The sequence below is a fragment of the Schizophyllum commune genome (assembly GCF_000143185.2).
Source record: "Schizophyllum commune H4-8 unplaced genomic scaffold SCHCOscaffold_15, whole genome shotgun sequence".
NCBI classification, from domain to species: domain Eukaryota; kingdom Fungi; phylum Basidiomycota; class Agaricomycetes; order Agaricales; family Schizophyllaceae; genus Schizophyllum; species Schizophyllum commune.
Genome location: NW_026089552.1, coordinates 335,702 through 352,551, shown reverse-complemented (window position 1 = coordinate 352,551; position 16,850 = coordinate 335,702). Strand labels below are relative to the sequence as shown.

Genomic DNA, 16,850 nt, shown 5'->3' with positions numbered 1-16,850 from the left:
TGAGGTGGTGAGAGAGAAAGATGCGTACAATGTGGCGGAGAAGCGTCAGGTGGTCGGGTAGCCCTTGCGAAGCGGCGTACAATGTTCAATCGAAGCGCGTACAATGTCCAAGGGAAGCGTGGCGCAGTTCAACGAAGCCTACCTGGATTCAAATGCACCTGGGAACGGTGGCGCCTGGCCCGCAGACTGAATTGCCTGAGCCGCAGATTTGATCATACCGACCCACGGTGTCGATGACCAGTCCCGCGATATCAGTGGCCAGTCCCGCGGGATCAACCGCCAGTCTCCGCCAGTCCTGCACAGTCAATTGTGGCGGCCCACGGTATCAATAGGCAGACCCTCCGCACGCCAGCGAAGCGCGTCATCGTGAGAGACAATGTTCAACAGGATGGGGATAGCGGCTGTCGACTCAATTGCTTGGCGCCTCTATTGTCTTTCGGGATCGGGGAGTGCGGTGCAGGTAAGGTGCCGGCCCGTGCGATCGAGCCGGCTTGCTTGAGGCGGAGTGGCAACTCGACAGCTCTTCTACGAAGGCAGTCGGACGTTCTGGCTTGCGCAGTGAAGCCCATCCGCTGGGGGAGCGACGAGATCAGCTGCTTCTGGTCACGTTGCGAGATAGACATCGGAAACGAGGCGCTCGTCAATCGGCAACCCTCACAGGAGCTAAATCCGCGAAGCGCGGCGCAGGGGAAGCAGGGTTTCGGGAAGGTATGAAGAACATGAGGCTTCAACGTGGCGGACACGCATAATTTTGTGACAATCTGAGAATTGTGGCACCAAGAGACGTACTAGTCGCAAACGCTCAATAGACCACAGTTGACTTGCTGGCGTCCTGAACCCGACGAGAGGGGCTGAACACCCACGCACTTGACAATAAGCTGATTTAGTATGTACATCGTCACGGAATACCGGGCTGTGTTAATGCGTCGGCCGACGCGGGGGACGAGGGCGAAAACGCTGCAAGACTGAAGCCGATGAGTCGACTATAGCACGAAGTATCACGGTGGACGGGCTCGGATGAGCGTACTCGGTGCCGTTGAACGTAGCTGTTGAGGTAGACAGTTTGTTGAGGACCTTGCAGGAGCGTCGTAAGTCACTGCGCCTCAAACCATGGACCGCCGGAACGTTGACGCCTCAAATCATGCCGCGGGAGACGCCGTGGATTGCGGGAAGTCTAGTGAATGGCTCACTGAGTGTCTCGAGGGATGACGGGAAAGGATGCTGTGGCATAGGCTTACGGGCGATGGTGAGGGCGCGTAGACCGGCCGAAGGGGAAAACCAAAGTCGGGTTGACGTACCGGGCGAAGACGACATGCGTTGGAGCCTTGAAGAGACAGGACAGGTTCATTGGTGGCCTATACGGACGACTCTAGCGGTGTGACGAGGGGAGGTCCGATAGCTTCAGGCATCTGCTGGGAAACAATGGAAGGAGCCACGAAAGCGGCGAAGTCGAGCGAAGAGAGCGGCTGACTTTGTAACAATGGAAGCAGCGAAGAACCTGTGCGTGGTCAGCAAGAAACGGACGATAGAAGGGAAAGATGTAGCGACGGATTTGTGCGTGGACCGTAAGGATGGAAAGGGATGCCTGCGCGGACTATCAGATAATGCAAGACCTTGCCAATTGTGAACGGAGAGTCAGCACAGAGACGAACCGAACTAAGGCAGCGTCCAGATTGAGGGTTTTCTGCCGGGAAGCTGTGCGTGTATCAGGCGCCCGCGCGTTAGCGGCCTTGCCACATGTATCGCTCGCTAGTGGGAGGCAGAGGAAGGGGACAATGTTGCATGCGAGAAGATGGAGTAGTCAGCAGACGGCGGAAGAGGTCACCGCATCTACGACCTGAGAGGCCCAGGGGACGGATAGACGCGGCTAGCCACGGCAGCGCGCGGCCAACACTCGCTTCGCCTTCTTACACGTCAGTCCGTCGTGGGTCAGGCTGGTGATTACACGGTCGTCCGGGGAATTGATACTTTGCAAGCGGTGCAGGGCACCCTTCGCAAGCGGTGGCTTGATTCGCGCGCAATGAAGCGCCGATGTGAACTGACTGTGGAGGATGTCAGGGCATCAGGCCAGGCGGCTCACCGGCGTCCAGGAAGAGGTGTGATTGCCATGCGGGGATATGTACAATGTTCGTGTCACCTTGAGTGACATCGCGCTGCGTCCGCGAGGCGATGTGCTTCTATGAATGGTTCATGTAAGACTCCCAGGGCGACAATGAGCAGCCCCTAAGGCCCGATGGAGGCGCTCGGCACTGACTCGCTGTTAGTCGATTGACTGCTGCAGTGCGTCCGAGCACTGAGAAAAGGTGTGAAGGACGGGTCAAGGCGCGCCGAGGGCGATTGGACCGCCAGAAAAACACAAAAAGAAGCGTGAGCGAAGCCAGAGCTTTCGCCTGTCTATTGTTCATATCAGCACGAGGCTTGAGGAGACGGTGATGATAGACCATCGATGCCCATCTGGGACGGGTGAATTGGATCCGGAGGATCTGGCGGCCTTCCACAACGGGCGACAAAGTTCCTCCGGCGGCAGCGGACCGGGGTCGGTAAATGCCGAGGGCGCTGCTTATAAGGTCACGCGTTTGCGTGGGTACGAGCCATCCATCCCACCGCTCTCGCGCCCCTTGTCTCTTGCGCCCATCATCAAGGCAATGTCGATACTCGAGATCGCGTGCGAGTTCGTCTATAAACCGTACAAGGCGGCGCCGTTGTGCGGCATGTCCATTGAGAGCGTCGCCGTCGCGATTGGAAAGGATTTGGATCCACACAAGCTGCCCCATCCCCCCATCGACACCATTACCAGGCCAAGCAGCAGCAAGGACGGCTTTAGGTTCTCTTGGTACTTCATCCCGGGCTCGGTGCGTGCACACGTTCTGCGGTTCCCCCACAGCGCTAATCGCGGCGCCTCGCGACCAGACCTTACCAGACCGTGTCTGTCAATTTTTTGGTCAAGACCCTGACACGATGCGCGGGATCTTCGAGAACATGGGCCTGTGAGTACATCCTACGCTTCCCCCAAAGTACACGACATCCTCAGCTCCCTCCAGAAACGATGTCAGAATGAGGCGCCAGTGCGTGTGTCCGTACTGATCGGGAATACGTCTGTACTGATCACGCGTGCCACAGGCTCGTACCTTGGGAGCAAGTCCCGGAGAAGCAGCGCAGGAAGCTCGAGGTCCAGTTGAGGGCTTTTGAGAAGGCCGGTCGCCCGCGCTCTCCCCCGCCCGACGATCGCGACATTCGGCGCGGTATTGCTCGCATGTCCGTCCGTCGCAGCATGTCTTCCGACAGGCGCCGTCGCTCGCGCTCCCCAGTCCCCAGGAAGCGCAACTACGACGCCCGCATGCGCTCGCGCAGCCCCCGCAACTTGCGTTCCCCCTACTCGACCCCTGGGTACAGTCCTTTCGATCCCCAGATGAATAGTCCGATGAAGCCCATGGGCCGTTATGAAGAAGAGTCCGACACGCGCCGTGACGACCGCTTTGCGTCCAACCGTTACCAGCGCTCTCCGTCCCCGCCGCCACGCCGTTACGCTGGCAGGCCCGACCACAAGGACCGCAGCCGCCCTCATGACAAGAACCGAGGGCCGACGCGTCCCTTAGTCGTGCGTGTGGGTTGACTCAACCCACTTCTCGTGTGCTGACCAACCTTTCCAGGGCACCAAGGTTGACTTCCGCTACGGGGCGACGGGCAAGGACCGCTTTGTCAAGGCCAGCACGCCCCCGCCGTCGCTCCACGACCTCTCGCACGAGCTCTCCGACCTGGAGCGCAACCTTCAGTACCTCAAGATCCAGGAGAAGACCCTCATGGATGACCTCGCCCGTGTTGACCCGTCTTCGTGGGCTGCACGTCCCACAGAGGGCAGCGTCTCCGCCCACCTCATGATGAAGGAGATTGAGCTCAACGTCGAGCGGCAGAAGCGCCAGGAGTCGGAGTTCCTCGTTGAAGCAGTCCTGAAGGAGATCAACCATCCCACCGTCGTGCCGACGCTCATGCCTTTGATACAGCAGGCAGGCGCCGGCGGTAGCAACTACAGCGGCGGCATGCTTCCTGGAGTGCTTCCCGCGGGCGGTCCTGGCTCCGAGTTCGGCGTTCTCGTGCAGTGAGCGGCCGTTTGGCTGCCTCTGAGGTTGCAGTTTGGCAGTGCTGGAGGCCTCTTTGCTGTGATGGCTGCTCGTACATCCGTCGGTCGCGGCGGGCAAACGTCGCAATGGATGATTCCTGGTCCCCTGCGCGGTCATATTGTGACCACTTCAACGTTCAATGGTTTCTGGATTATGCATCGGCATCGGCGGCTCCTGCTCGTCGTTGCACACATCGGCTTCATTGGAATATCGGATATCACTCACTCGCTCGCTCTTTGCCTTGGTCTCATGCACGGGAGGAGCGCGCGCACAATTTTCGGTCTTCGCGCGCGTGTCTTCGCCAGTTGTGTTCTCGGCTCATGTTGTAATCTCTCACCTGTCCACACAGGATCATCTTCAGCCTGTCCAAGCAGGATTTCTCGACTCTCAACACTCCTTACCTCAGCATGCCCGTCATGCTTCTCCGCGGTTTGCTAGCGTCTCTGCGTCGGTGACACCGGCACATTGACGTTGGCGGTATCGGCGCCTCGGCGCTGGTCGGGCTGGCGCTTCGGCGTTGGCTTTACTGGCACCTGGCGTTGGTTGACCGGCGTCCACAAGCGTCGGTCGTACCGCGGTCCCCTCCACTGGCCGTAATCCTTGGGGTTGCGATCAGTAAAACTCGTTGTGCGCCACGAGTATATTTATGATTGTTACGACTTTTTCCTTCTCCTTCGCGCCATTCTCGACGCGCTGGTCTCTTCTTCACGCTCTCCTCGACGCGCATCTCGTGCCGGGGTTGGCTTTGGTCACTTTTTCTTGGTCTTCCTTGTCACGCCTATCGCAGTGCGAGCGCGCCTACGTCGTGTTTGCTTCAGCTGCCGATTACGATAAACACAAAACCACATATATTCTGATGTCCCTTGCTTGTACGACTATTGTATTGCCTACCTGCCTCTACGTCTTTTGAGGCATCGATGGCATCTCCCATTGACAGGTGAGTCGTTTGTGCGCGGTCCCTCGGTGACACGAAGCTGAACTGATTGCTCTAGGCTTGGGTTTTGCCACAGATCAGGGATCGACTCTTCATCCTGATCGACGCCTAAGAGACAATCTCTCCATCCTCGCTTTCGTGTATATACGTCGCCCACGACCTCTTCCATCGGTACATGTCTTGTCATCGCCCGAGCTCGGGCAATTCACTTCTGTACGACAGTAGCTCGGACGGTTGCTTGCGTGTATCATAGCTCTCGGACAATGTTACCTGTGTATAGTCAGAACCAGATGTTTTCTGGTCAAATTTGGCGTGCGAGCAAGGTTTCCAGAGGCTTCATGTTCGTAAAGGTAAGCTGTATTGGGCCCGAGGTCACGAAGCGCTGCTTGCTGGCGCGGTGTGGCCTGGTGTAGCACGACCGGTAATTCTGGCAGGGCAGAGAGAGAGAAAGTAAAAGTTGAATTTTGCTTCACGTGATGACCGGGATTTGCCGAGAAACGTGTTGGCAAGTACTGCAGTCGCGTTCTTCGCTCGTGTTTTCGTACAGGCATTCAAAGGCCCCGGTCATCGGTGAGCTTATACAGGACATCTTGTACAAGTAAGTAAGCTGCGAGACTGCTGAAACTACTTGTATTTCCTGACAATTGTGATCATCAGCCCGAGACACAGATGCAGGGCATCGATTCGAGTGACGGGCCAGCTCTGCCGCCAGAGCTCATCAGCCTCATCGTAGAAGACCTTAGCGCCTCCGAGGATTACGACTCTCTCGAGCAATGTGCTCTCGCGCTTCGAAGCATGCGCACGCAGATACAGCAATGTCTCTTCTCCCGCATTAGGCTTCGTCTGCCGGAAGAATACGCGGCGGTACGGGAGGATCCAACGGCCTTGACTGCTCCGCAGCGGCTGCTGGAGGTCTTGCGCGCGACCCCTTGTCTCGCGGACTATATCCGCGAGCTCGTTCTGGAGTTCACGCGGGAGCGAGGCCCGCACTATGTCACGAACACGGACGATTCCATCCTGCATATTCTGCCATTGTTGCGAAACCTGGAAAGCCTGGAGATCAGATCGGATGGCGCAGCCTTGCGCAGGCCGCCTGATAGCATTTTGAAGGCTCTGGATCTTCCCTCATTGACGTCCCTGCGTCTGTCTTCAATAGAGTTCCCTCTGGCGACCATTGAAAAGATGCCTCGCCTTCGGCACCTCTCCTGCTATGATGCCCTCAGCAACTACGAAACAGATCTCCTCGCAGTTCCCCCTGCACATCTACTGCCAAGGGTAGGACTGCCGAGGGTGGAACACCTCGAGTTGGCCTCGAGCCGCAACACGAGGCTTCTGTACCCGTTCTTCCTCATACACACTCCCTTTTACTTTCACCATCTTGTGCGGCTGGACGTCAGTCGTATGTATAGCAGTCCCCACGAGATAAGTCGCATACTGCAGATATGCAAGGAAACTCTTTCCCATCTGGATATGATCTGCCCGGATTCTCGTGCGTTCCCGTGGCTTTTGCTCTGTCCTGAAACTAATATGTGTATCACAGCGACCAGCGACGACCGCCAGGACCTATCAATGCTTAGCTCTTTGCGCCGGCTTGGCATTCATCGGATGTATCTGTTCTCGCGTGCGTTCGAATGGCTGCGTGATACACTCGCTACCGTCGGCACATCACAAGTTCTGCTGGAGCTAGCCTTCCTCGAAGAGGACGACGCGGTGGTGAATGACACCGTCGACATGTACGAGTCTGTCGACGCCCAGTCGCAAGAATATTCACTCCTGGATGAGACTTTAGGCGTGCAAGGGCGCTTCGATGCCGTGCACATCGAAGTGAAGGTGGAAATTGACCCGGCAGTGACAGAGACGGGCTGCACCATGTACAACTGCGCCGCTGCGATGAACCGTGTGCACGAGCTGCTGCCTCGGACGAAGAGGTCCAGTCGACTATCCGTCGCTATAGATGGTCTCCGTGAGTTCCTCTGCCGACTGCGCGATTAGAGACACTGGCTGATTTTCGGTCTAGCTGGTGAGCCCTGAAGTGAATCTTATCAGATGCTCTCGTACGAATCCGCGTTTTGTTCTCGTCACTCGTCGATAGGCTCATATTCTATCAGTATCAGTACGATAGAGAATCCTCTGCGAAATGGGGATTTCTTGGCGGTACAAGTCTAGGTCGTCACCCGGTCGTAAATCACCTGTAGATCATCCGATACGTCTGCCTTGAATTGTATACATCAGGAAATCACTACATCCTGAAGTCAACGCGAACTGCTTGTCACCGACCCATACCGCCGCCGAAAGGTCTCTACCGTGACATTGGGCTTGGCCACAATAGCCGTCATCGTCCCCCCGACACGCCCCAGGACGGCCGCGACCTGCACCAGAGACCTCAGGATTTTGGTGGACGGAGGGATGTGAGGATGAATGACCGGGTTCAAAAGGTCCTCCTGCGAGAATGCGTCAATCTCGTGCCGGGGCAAGATTTCGTTGAGGAAGTCGATCTTCACGACGAAGATCCGCTTCTCAGATGGGTCGGCGAGTCTCGCGAGGTGCGCGTCGATCTCGGAGACGATGGTGCGGCCGGCTCGTTCGAGGTATAGTAAGGCAAGGCTCGCCGCGTATTGTATCTCGATGGGACGGAGTTCGCCTTCAGAAGGTATGTGTCAGAAGCAGGTATATGTGGAGCTTGATCCATGCGCACCCATTCTCATGGTAAAGCGAGTCCGGGTCTTGTACTGGCAGGTCAGTCGATGTACCGGCCAGTGCGCTTCCTGACAGTCGCGCGAGCAGTACCTGACGCGAAAGCAGCGGCAAGCCTTCATCCGGCGTTGCTCGTCAACGAGAACGTAGCCACACTGGAAGTCATCAGTACTTTTCCCGGTATTTATTCCATGCTGGACGGACCTCCTCGTTGCCGCATAGTTTCTCAGGCAAAAGGCTGTGCATGACCTTAAGCCGTTCGCGATGTTGGATATCCACTTCTGTGCCGTTGACTTCGCTGTGCATTTTGGCATAGCGGAAGGAGGACTGAGGGCAGACTTCTCCTAGAGTGCGTGCGACGGGCAAGAATATGGACCGTTTACAGACGTAGGACAAGATGTGAGTGATCCTGCCGCTTGTCTGGAAATTCAGCTCCATCAATAGCCGCAACAGGCCCTTCTGCAGCGCTCGGATCAGCGAGCGATGGCCTTCATCGGTTGTCCAGACGTCGTGCAACAACGCGCACGCGTCTGCGCCCGTGGCTTCCGCCGCGTCTTCATCAGTCCCCCTGTTCGTCTCGCGAATCAAATCGACGAGGAGGTCGATGGTCTTTCTGGAGTGACGCGGTATGGGTAGAGCACCCTTGACCAGGTAGGTGAGGGTACGCAATTGAATCGAGCATACGCCATACACTAGTGTCCCCCCCGCGTTCCTGCAGTATTGCATGTACTGCACAGCACGCTTGTACATATGCTTGGGTCGCATCCTCGTAACGAGCATAGCTTCTCTGACGGCCGTGGAGTGTGCTCTGACGATGGTATTGTCGTCCGCATCAGCATAGAGAGTGAGCACCATGACGGCCGAAGAGATGGAGCTGAAAAGGTGCATAGCCAGAGGCTCGAACCGGCCGGAAGTCTTCGTGTAATCTGGGTAATGCAGCCATAGATCGAATAAGAGACTGAAGAACTCTGGCGTCTCTTCCATAAGATCGAGGAGCGCGTCTTTGGAGGTGACCAGTGCGCTGTACGCACTCACGAGCACCTCTGCGATTCTACCATCGAAGCGAATACACTGCTGTTTGGGATGGATAAAGTCGAGCCAGCGAAGGAGTGAGAACCACCAGCGGCGGGTGCAGTGCACAGCGGAATCACGGATAGATTGCAGATCTGGCTTATCCATCGTAAAGGTGAGAGCACGCGTGATGGCCCGAGTGGCAGTAATCGCCCCGACGACTCGTGGATCTTTGGGCTGACGCTGATGCTCGTGTATCCCCAGAGGATCGATCTGCAGCTCTGAGAAGGTATCCTCGAGTGCCAGAAGTGCAATCAGTCTGGACTGAGTCCGGGGCTGAATTCCTTCGAGCAAGTCCAGAATACGCAAGATTTCATGGGTGCGAGACGCGGCCATGTTCAGGCGTGCACGACGCGCTGAACTTGGAGACAAAGGTTCAGGACAAGTGGCGTTTATCGGGAATCGCCGAACGCCGAGAGAGAGAGATCACGTGAGATGAGCTGTTTTGCCCAAACAAACAGTAACATCTCTTGCTTCCTGCCTTCATCATGTCCTACCGCCTTTCACAGCCATCGTCGCACGGTCACTATCCACATATTATATGCAAATGAACTGCTCAACTGCTCCCTCGAGTTGTCTGACTCGTCTTGTCACTCCCCCTCGAAATCATGAACTCAGCGTAGGTCTCATACGCGTCGCCGACTAGTTTATCACTCCTTGATTTTCCCAGTTAAGAATTCCTCATTTCCTCCGGAGAAGCCTTGCTGCATATCTTTCTGGCAACGACCATGGCTTCTTTAGCAGATCAAGCTAAATTTCTCCTTCCGTGCTAACCATCGCACGCACGCTGACATGCGCTATGCGCACACTGCAACACGACTCTCCAATAAATGGCTCATTTCCGCTGTTCCATCTGTGTCGAAGTCTTGTTATCTGGGGGAAGGGTGACCGACAAGTAGCCGACGTGCTTTCGTCGGTCAGGTGGCGCCAGGGCGCTACTCACGATTATATTCAGAAGCCGGCAGTCCGGACATCCTCGAAACTAGAAAAGCCGTTGTGGGGCTGACGATCGCTGTCGCCGAGTTCCTGCATTTCCCTTCTGACCCTCCAGGGCTTGTCGCCTCGCCCGACGCCGATGATGTGGACTCGTGGGACTGTCTTAGCTGCTCAAACGCTGGCAGCAACACGAATTGTGTTTGCTGCGCCGAATGGGTTTCCAGCATCCGGAAACGGGCTATGGTACGACACTCCCGGGACCAACTGGGGCCGGGAATATCTACCCATTGGCAACGGATACATTGCAGGTTCGTGATAGCATTCCCTGTTCAATGCAAGTGCTAACGATTGCCCGTAGCTATGACTCCTGGTGGCACAACTCTCGAGACCACCCAGCTGAACCTGGAGTCTCTTTGGTCTGGTGGACCGTTTGAAGATCCGGTAAGATTTCTTCTATGACCGTGACTGCTTACCCCTGTGCATCTGAGCTGATGTTGTTCGTAGTCGTACAACGGAGGCAACAAGATACCGGAGAACCGTGACTCGACGAGGGCTGCAATGGCTAGCATACGAAGCGCTATATTCACGAGTGAGAACGGGACCATTGCTGACGGTAAGCCCAACAGTCGATGCTTTCGGTGTCATTGGCTCAAGTTCTCCCAGACCAGATGGGCGGATTGCAATCGAATACGGCGCACTATGGTCATAGACTCTGTTTTTTGAGCGACCTCATTCACTGATTTCTCCACAGGCTCATATGCCGGCGCGGGCTACCTCTTCACAACGTTGGGCACCTCGGGTGATATCGCTGGATATGGGCGCTGGCTCGACCTTGACCAAGCCATAGCGCGTACGACCTGGACTCAAGGGAACGCCAACATTGACAGGTGCGTAGGGTGTTCAGTCGCCCGTCCCCTGCAGCTAAGTTACAGTCGCCTTCAGGACGACATTCTGCTCGCACCCAGCGCAAGCCTGCGTGCAGCAAACCTCGGCATCCGCCGCGCAGAACATCACCTACGCCTTCTCCGTCGCGCCTGAGATCGGCTTGCCCTCGCCAAACGTGACCTGCCTCGACGACGCCACCCTTCAAGTCCGCGGCCTCGCCGGCGCGCCGGGTATGCTCTACGAGATCCTGTTCCACGCTCTGTCAGCGGGAAACTCCTCCGTATCCTGCGCATCCGCGGACCCCTACGACACCTCCGTCGACACCCTCAACGCTACGCTCTCCGCCTCCGGTACTGATCTCACCATCGTTTGGGTCGGCGACACGGAATACTCGATGGACGCGGGCGACGAGGCGCACGACTTCTCCTTCCGCGGCGAGGACCCGCACGATGCTTTGCTTTCGCGCTTGTCATCCTTGCAAAACAGCACCTTCGCCGACCTGCTCGAAGAGCACCTACAAGACGTTGCTGACTCCACGTTGAACACGTTCGCCCTCGACCTCGGGCAGACACCGCAGCTGGATATGACGACCGCGGCGCTCATTGATGCGTATGAGACGGACGAGGGGAATCCGTATCTGGAGTGGCTGCTGTTCAGTTATGGGAGGTATCTATTGTGGAGCAGCGCGAGGGGGAAGCTGCCGGCGAACTTGCAGGGGAAATGGGCGCATCTGTATTTACCGCAGTGGGGGTCAGGTATGTTGACTTGAGACTTGGATCTCCTTTTACTTGAAAAGTGCGGCGGATGGGATGGCTGACAGGAGATCGCAGATTACCGTACGTCCTCGATTGGTTCGTGCGAAGACGGGACCATGCCTGACGACCTGATAGACGCGAACATCAACATCCAGATGAACCTCTGGTCCGCGGAGATGACTGGTCTGGACGTGACGCAGTCCATGTTCGATTACATCGAGGTCCGTTCTCTCTGCAATTCCGTTCCTCGCCCGCCATCACTAACCCTCGGGCAGAAAACGTGGGTCCCTCGAGGCACGCAGACGGCGCAAAACTTGTACAACTTCGATGAAGGGTGGGTGGTGCATGACGAGCTGAACGTGAGTAATCGTCAATGAAGCTAGTGATGGAGTTTCTGATTGACCTGCAGATCTTTGGCCACACCGGGATGAAGTGGGGGAATCCTCAGGCGGCGAACTATCCTGGTATGCAGTCCTTGATCTCAAGCCTCATATTCATTGTCACTGATTCACGGTGTAGAGGCGAATGCATGGATGGTGCGTACGAGACATTCAACTACGCTCATCCTAGCCCATCATCCCGTAGATGATGCACGTCTGGGACCACTTTGAATATACGAACGATGTTGATTGGTGGAAGGCGCAGGGCTATCCGCTGCTGAAGGTGCGCTGGGCGTCTTCTAAAGCATGCCTCGATGGAAAAGCAACGAGCTCATATGATAGTAGGGCGCCGCACAATTTCATCTCCAGAAGCTCATCGAGGATCAGTACTTCAACGACTCTTCCCTCATAGTCGCGCCTTGCAACTCGCCCGAACAACAGCCTGTCACCTTTGGTGAGCAACGGTAACGGAAGCCTTTTCAATAACTGAAGGTCGTGATAGGTTGCGCGCATTCCCAGCAGCTTCTGTGGCAGCTCTTCATTGCGGCGGAGAAGGGCTACGAGGCTGCTGGCGATAATGATGGTGATTTCTTGGATGGTGCGTTTGGTTGACGAATCTCATACGACGCACTCAACCGTGCGAAGCCATTCGGAACACTCGCGACAAGATGGACAAGGGGGTTCATATCGGTTCTTGGGAACAGCTACAAGGTAAGAACGCGTCCAGTACTAGTCCGCTCTCTGATTTCCTCTTCTTCGACGCTCATATACTTCTGCAGAATGGAAGGTCGACATGGACGACCCCGACGATACTCATAGGCACCTTTCCCATCTCATTGGCCTGTATTCCGGGTACGCGATCGCCTCGTTCAATGCGAGCCTGCAGAACAGCCCATCCTCGAACGCATCATACACACGGGAGCAAGTCCTCGACGCCGCGCGCACCAGCCTCACGCACCGCGGCGACGGATCGGGCCCGGACGCGAACGCGGGCTGGGAGAAGATGTGGCGCGCGGCGGCGTGGGCGCAGTTGGGGGACGCAGAGAAATTCTATCATCAGTTGACGGTGAGTGGTCGTGCGGGAAATTAGCTGAGGCTCACTGTCATCCCCACTGCCACCTCCACTCCTGATTCCAACTACCTCAGTACGCCATCGCCTCGAATTTCGGCCCCAACCTCCTCGGCGTCTACACCCCCGGCGTCGCCAACTCGACCTTCCAGATCGACGCGAATCTGGGACATCCCGGTGCGGTGCTTAACGCGCTGATCCAGGTGCCGGATACGGCGACTTGGGACGAGGCGCTGGTGGTGACGCTGTTGCCTGCGCTGCCTGAACAGTGGTCTTCTGGCGCGATCACTGGCGCGAGGCTGCGAGGTGGGATGTCGATCGATACGTCGTGGAGTGGAGGGAAGCTGGAGAGCGCGACGATCGTGGTGGCGGAGAATGCGAGGGATAGGGATGTAAGGATCGCTGTAGGAGGGGACGTGGTGAAGGAGTTTAGGACGGAGCCGGGCATGGTGGTGAATATATAGTCAGGAATTACTTCTCGAACTACTGTATTCTACCTGTGGATTGTTGGTTGCTTGGTAGCTCTGCTTATTCGATCAGCTCAACATCGGACGAGTCGGACTTGAACTTGTGGGTCCACTTCACCCACATCACGAGACCCGCATCATCGACGCGTCGGCGCGCGCGTCCGACACCCTCTGCTTTTCCTGTTCCTCCACCTTCGGCTCTCGAATCAGAACCTGAGCACCATGGCCGACCTCGACCTCCTCTTCGCCCCCGTCCCCGCCTCCGATCTCGAGACCGCCATCGCCATCGAGAAAGCCAGTCAGTGACATCCACTCCCGTCAACACGCGCGATGATGGACGGATCGTATTGTCCTTTCAGGCTACCCAGAGGATGAGGCGGCGACCCTGGAAGGATTCAGGTGCGTCATGTATGGCTGTACACCTCGGTAGTATGGAACGCCGACAAAGCCTCTCTACAGATATCGCCAATCCCAGGCGCCCGATCTCTTCTTAGGCGCCTATCTGCCTGCACGCCCGGATGGCACGCCATCTCGCACCCTCATCGGCTATATCTGCGCCACCACCTCTCCTGCGTCGACACTCACGCACGAGTCCATGTCCAATCACGTCCCCGGCGCGTCCTCCGTGTGCATTCACTCCGTGTGCGTCGCGCCGGAGTACAGGCGGCGAGGGATTGCGCTTCGGCTGCTCAAGGAGTACGTCGCGAGGCTGGAGTCACAGATGAGCACACCCTACACCCGCATCCTCCTCATCGCGCACGACGACCTCGTCCCGCTGTACGAGAAGGCCGGGTTCACGCTGGTCGGACCGAGCAAGGTGCAGCATGGGGCACGGCCGTGGTTTGAGATGAAGAGGGAGTTGAGGGAGGGTGTGCTGTCGCGCGAGGCGGCGAAGGAGCTCCCGCCTGCACAAGCTGTGCCACCAGCACCTCAAGCACCACCTGCGCAGAGCGATCCTCAACAACCGCAGTCCCTCCCGCCCGGGCTGTTCGAGGCTCTCCAGCGCTCCTCGACGCGTACAAGGCCGTCCGGAAAGCTGCTCAGTGAGCTGCCAGGCGGGATGGCGGATGTGGTGGAGGCGAGTGCGGACAAGGTACGCGCTTGTCATCCCTCTCTGATGTCGGCCACCGTAGCTGACTTTACCCTAGCCAGGTGCAATGGTCAACAAACACGACCTGCTCTGCCCGCGCGAAGGCTGCGGAAGCATCATCTTGAAGGCCGGGGCCGCGACGTGGACGGAGAGGGCGTCGGTACATATGGAGCCGGCGGGTAGTGCCCCCAATCCCCACCTCGCCGCCCTGCCTCCGCCGCCGGAGACGACGCAGTGGTGGCTGGTGACCGGGTCGATGATGACGTTTGAGAACATTGGGTTCTCGAATACGATTCCGAGTGCGGAGAAGGGAGGTGAGCGGGCTTCTTCATCTTTGGATACGAAGAGTGCGTTTGTGTTGAGTGGGTCCTTACCGTGCCCGGTCTTGGGTGCTTTCTTTCCGCATGCACCCCTCGTCTGCACTGCCGCTACTCTTTCCTGGTTTCCCTGTTAAGTATTGTATGCTGACTATCGCACAGGCGCCTCAATGAAGTTGCTCACTTGCGCTGAGTGCGATCTGGGTCCCCTTGGGTGGAACGAGGTGGGAGGTAAAGAATTCTGGTTAGCTGCTGCTAGGGTAGCGTACAGGGGGTAAACCCTGTTGTTAAGATAGAAATAATGTATCGATATCTTCTCTCATCCGAGGACGGGGAAAAACAACTTTTCACTTTGGTGAGAAACTGAACAAACAAAGCTGATAAACGACCAAATAGTGTATGATTATGTGGCGTCGCGGTGTAACTTGGGCACGTCGTCGGCGACGGCGACCGTGAGCTGAAGCGGACCTGCTATCAATCTCATACCGAACCAACCTTCTTCCCTCATTGCGACTCACGACTCACTGGGGACATGTCTCTCGCGAAACTGACCTCGGTGTCAACCCAAACGCTGTCCCTCCTGCTCGAGCGACAGCGGCAACAGACGCTGCCGTCCTTCGTCTCCGGCGCGCCGAACAGCGAGCAGTACACGCGCAATGCGGAGCAGATTAACCGGAACCTGGCGCAGCTGCGCGATGGCATCCGCGCGCTCGAGGCGAAGGACGGGCGCACGGAGGCGGTCTCGCTGCTCCGGAATCAGTACGAGCGCATGCGCGGGATGCTCGGGGAGGATAGCCAGGTGGAGAGGTGCGTGGAATACGTTATACGACGTAGCATGAGGGAGAGCTAACACGGCGTCTGTCCACCAGCTTGGACCCCCCAGAAGCACAACGAACGCCGTCCCCCACCGCCTCCCTCATCCCCCAAGTGCCAAGTCGCTCCCCAGAGCCCATGACGCCCTACACGGACGACCCCGACGCGAATGAGGACCCTAGTATCCTTCTACAAACGCAGCAACGGATGATGAACACCCAGGACGAGCACCTCGACCGCCTCTCGCACTCGATCAACCGGCAGCGGGACCTCTCAATCCAGATCAACGACGAGCTCGACGTGCACCACGGGCTTCTGTCGGAGCTCGACACGGACATTGACCGCACGCATGACCGTATGAGCGGTGCGAGGAGGAGGTTAGACCGTTTTGCGAAGGGCGCGAAGAATAATGGTGCGTGGGGTGTATGCGCTTGTTCATGTAGATGTTTGCTGACGGCGACTTGCATTTCGTCCATTAGGATCTACCGTCATTATTGCCGCCCTCATCTTGATACTGCTCATCCTCATCATCATCTTCAAGACATGACACGACACGACATGACATTCTGCTACTTACCCACTGACGAAGGACCGCATATACCTATCGGACCGCCATTCTCCCGCCTTTCGAGTCTTTCGGGCTCTCACTGGGGGTTTCCTGGGCTCTTTCCGCGCGAGCTTGTTCTCTTGCTTGCCCTCCGGGAGCAGACCAGGGTTTGCGACGGTGGCCCGCGGGGATTCATCCGTCTCCCTTCGAACACATATATCTTCCCCCTCGGCGCATATCATTTGGTCCGGATATAGGTTTATGGCTGTAATTTATGTAGCATATCATCTCGCGAGCTACGATTCTGGATTCATGGATAACGGATGCTTAGGACGTCGACTCGATGTGGGTGACGCTCACTGCGCCTGCGCTGGACACAAGTGCGCGGACCAATTCATCAGGAGGTACGTGTTCTGTCTATCTACTAACTATCCATAGGTATTCACTCGTGGAGAGCCTAGGTGAGTGCTTGCAATTGATTCGTCTGGCGAGCCTGACGACTTCGCATAGTGCGCGTAGCTCTGCTCGGGCGTTCGGGACTTTTTCCAATCCAAGCAAACGGCGGCACAAAGGAGATCGCCAACCAGAGCCTTGAACTCTGCGGCAAGAGTGGGAGAGCCCGAAGGTATGGCAATGATTAGGGTGAACGCCCTGACCGACGGGTTGAGTCCCGGGAGCCCTTAGAGTGAACACGACTCATAGACGACTTCCAAGCACGACCGGCATTCGAGGATGCCTGCCAGAGCCTCACCAATGTATTAGACCGTGACTGGC

The 16,850-nt window shown here is 56.9% G+C and overlaps 6 protein-coding genes across 6 annotated transcripts; 5 read left to right on the top strand and 1 right to left on the bottom strand.

Annotated features, from left to right (window-relative positions):
* The first annotated feature begins 1,476 nt into the window (after window positions 1–1,476).
* SCHCODRAFT_02119847 (uncharacterized protein) lies at window positions 1,477–2,009 on the top strand. Its single transcript, XM_050341853.1, has one exon. It carries the CDS (start codon window positions 1,572–1,574, stop codon window positions 1,839–1,841), a length of 270 nt encoding a protein of 89 aa, XP_050197268.1. The 5' UTR covers window positions 1,477–1,571; the 3' UTR covers window positions 1,842–2,009.
* A 584-nt stretch (window positions 2,010–2,593) lies between these two features.
* SCHCODRAFT_02643909 (uncharacterized protein) lies at window positions 2,594–5,383 on the top strand. The gene is made up of 6 exons (XM_003026750.2): window positions 2,594–2,852; window positions 2,911–2,987; window positions 3,042–3,065; window positions 3,121–3,598; window positions 3,651–5,055; window positions 5,111–5,383. The coding sequence occupies exons 1-5, from the start codon at window positions 2,646–2,648 to the stop codon at window positions 4,098–4,100; spliced, it is 1,236 nt and encodes a 411-aa protein (XP_003026796.1). The 5' UTR covers window positions 2,594–2,645; the 3' UTR covers window positions 4,101–5,055; window positions 5,111–5,383.
* Window positions 5,384–5,676: 293 nt separating this feature from the next.
* On the bottom strand, window positions 5,677–9,192 carry SCHCODRAFT_02557169 (uncharacterized protein; the record flags this gene model as incomplete). The annotated part of the gene is made up of 6 exons (XM_003026651.2): window positions 7,951–9,192; window positions 7,748–7,901; window positions 7,330–7,693; window positions 6,708–7,032; window positions 6,320–6,438; window positions 5,677–6,145 (listed from the first exon to the last, which is right to left on the bottom strand). Exons 1-6 carry the CDS (start codon window positions 9,151–9,153, stop codon window positions 5,677–5,679), a joined length of 2,634 nt encoding a protein of 877 aa, XP_003026697.1. The 5' UTR covers window positions 9,154–9,192.
* A 639-nt stretch (window positions 9,193–9,831) lies between these two features.
* On the top strand, window positions 9,832–13,415 carry SCHCODRAFT_02643902 (glycoside hydrolase family 95 protein). The gene is made up of 17 exons (XM_050346364.1): window positions 9,832–10,061; window positions 10,112–10,194; window positions 10,258–10,366; window positions 10,417–10,455; window positions 10,505–10,640; window positions 10,696–11,393; window positions 11,469–11,474; window positions 11,529–11,614; window positions 11,669–11,752; window positions 11,803–11,857; window positions 11,913–11,929; window positions 11,979–12,056; window positions 12,119–12,227; window positions 12,276–12,371; window positions 12,419–12,484; window positions 12,553–12,839; window positions 12,920–13,415. Exons 1-17 carry the CDS (start codon window positions 9,893–9,895, stop codon window positions 13,304–13,306), a joined length of 2,505 nt encoding a protein of 834 aa, XP_050197267.1. The 5' UTR covers window positions 9,832–9,892; the 3' UTR covers window positions 13,307–13,415.
* A 76-nt stretch (window positions 13,416–13,491) lies between these two features.
* On the top strand, window positions 13,492–15,057 carry SCHCODRAFT_02643899 (acyl-CoA N-acyltransferase). Its single transcript, XM_003026748.2, has 5 exons — window positions 13,492–13,607; window positions 13,669–13,708; window positions 13,769–14,402; window positions 14,458–14,713; window positions 14,879–15,057. The coding sequence occupies exons 1-5, from the start codon at window positions 13,532–13,534 to the stop codon at window positions 14,992–14,994; spliced, it is 1,122 nt and encodes a 373-aa protein (XP_003026794.2). The 5' UTR covers window positions 13,492–13,531; the 3' UTR covers window positions 14,995–15,057.
* A 103-nt stretch (window positions 15,058–15,160) lies between these two features.
* On the top strand, window positions 15,161–16,399 carry SCHCODRAFT_02643896 (uncharacterized protein). Its single transcript, XM_003026747.2, has 3 exons — window positions 15,161–15,523; window positions 15,586–15,941; window positions 16,009–16,399. Exons 1-3 carry the CDS (start codon window positions 15,249–15,251, stop codon window positions 16,074–16,076), a joined length of 699 nt encoding a protein of 232 aa, XP_003026793.1. The 5' UTR covers window positions 15,161–15,248; the 3' UTR covers window positions 16,077–16,399.
* Window positions 16,400–16,850: the final 451 nt, after the last annotated feature.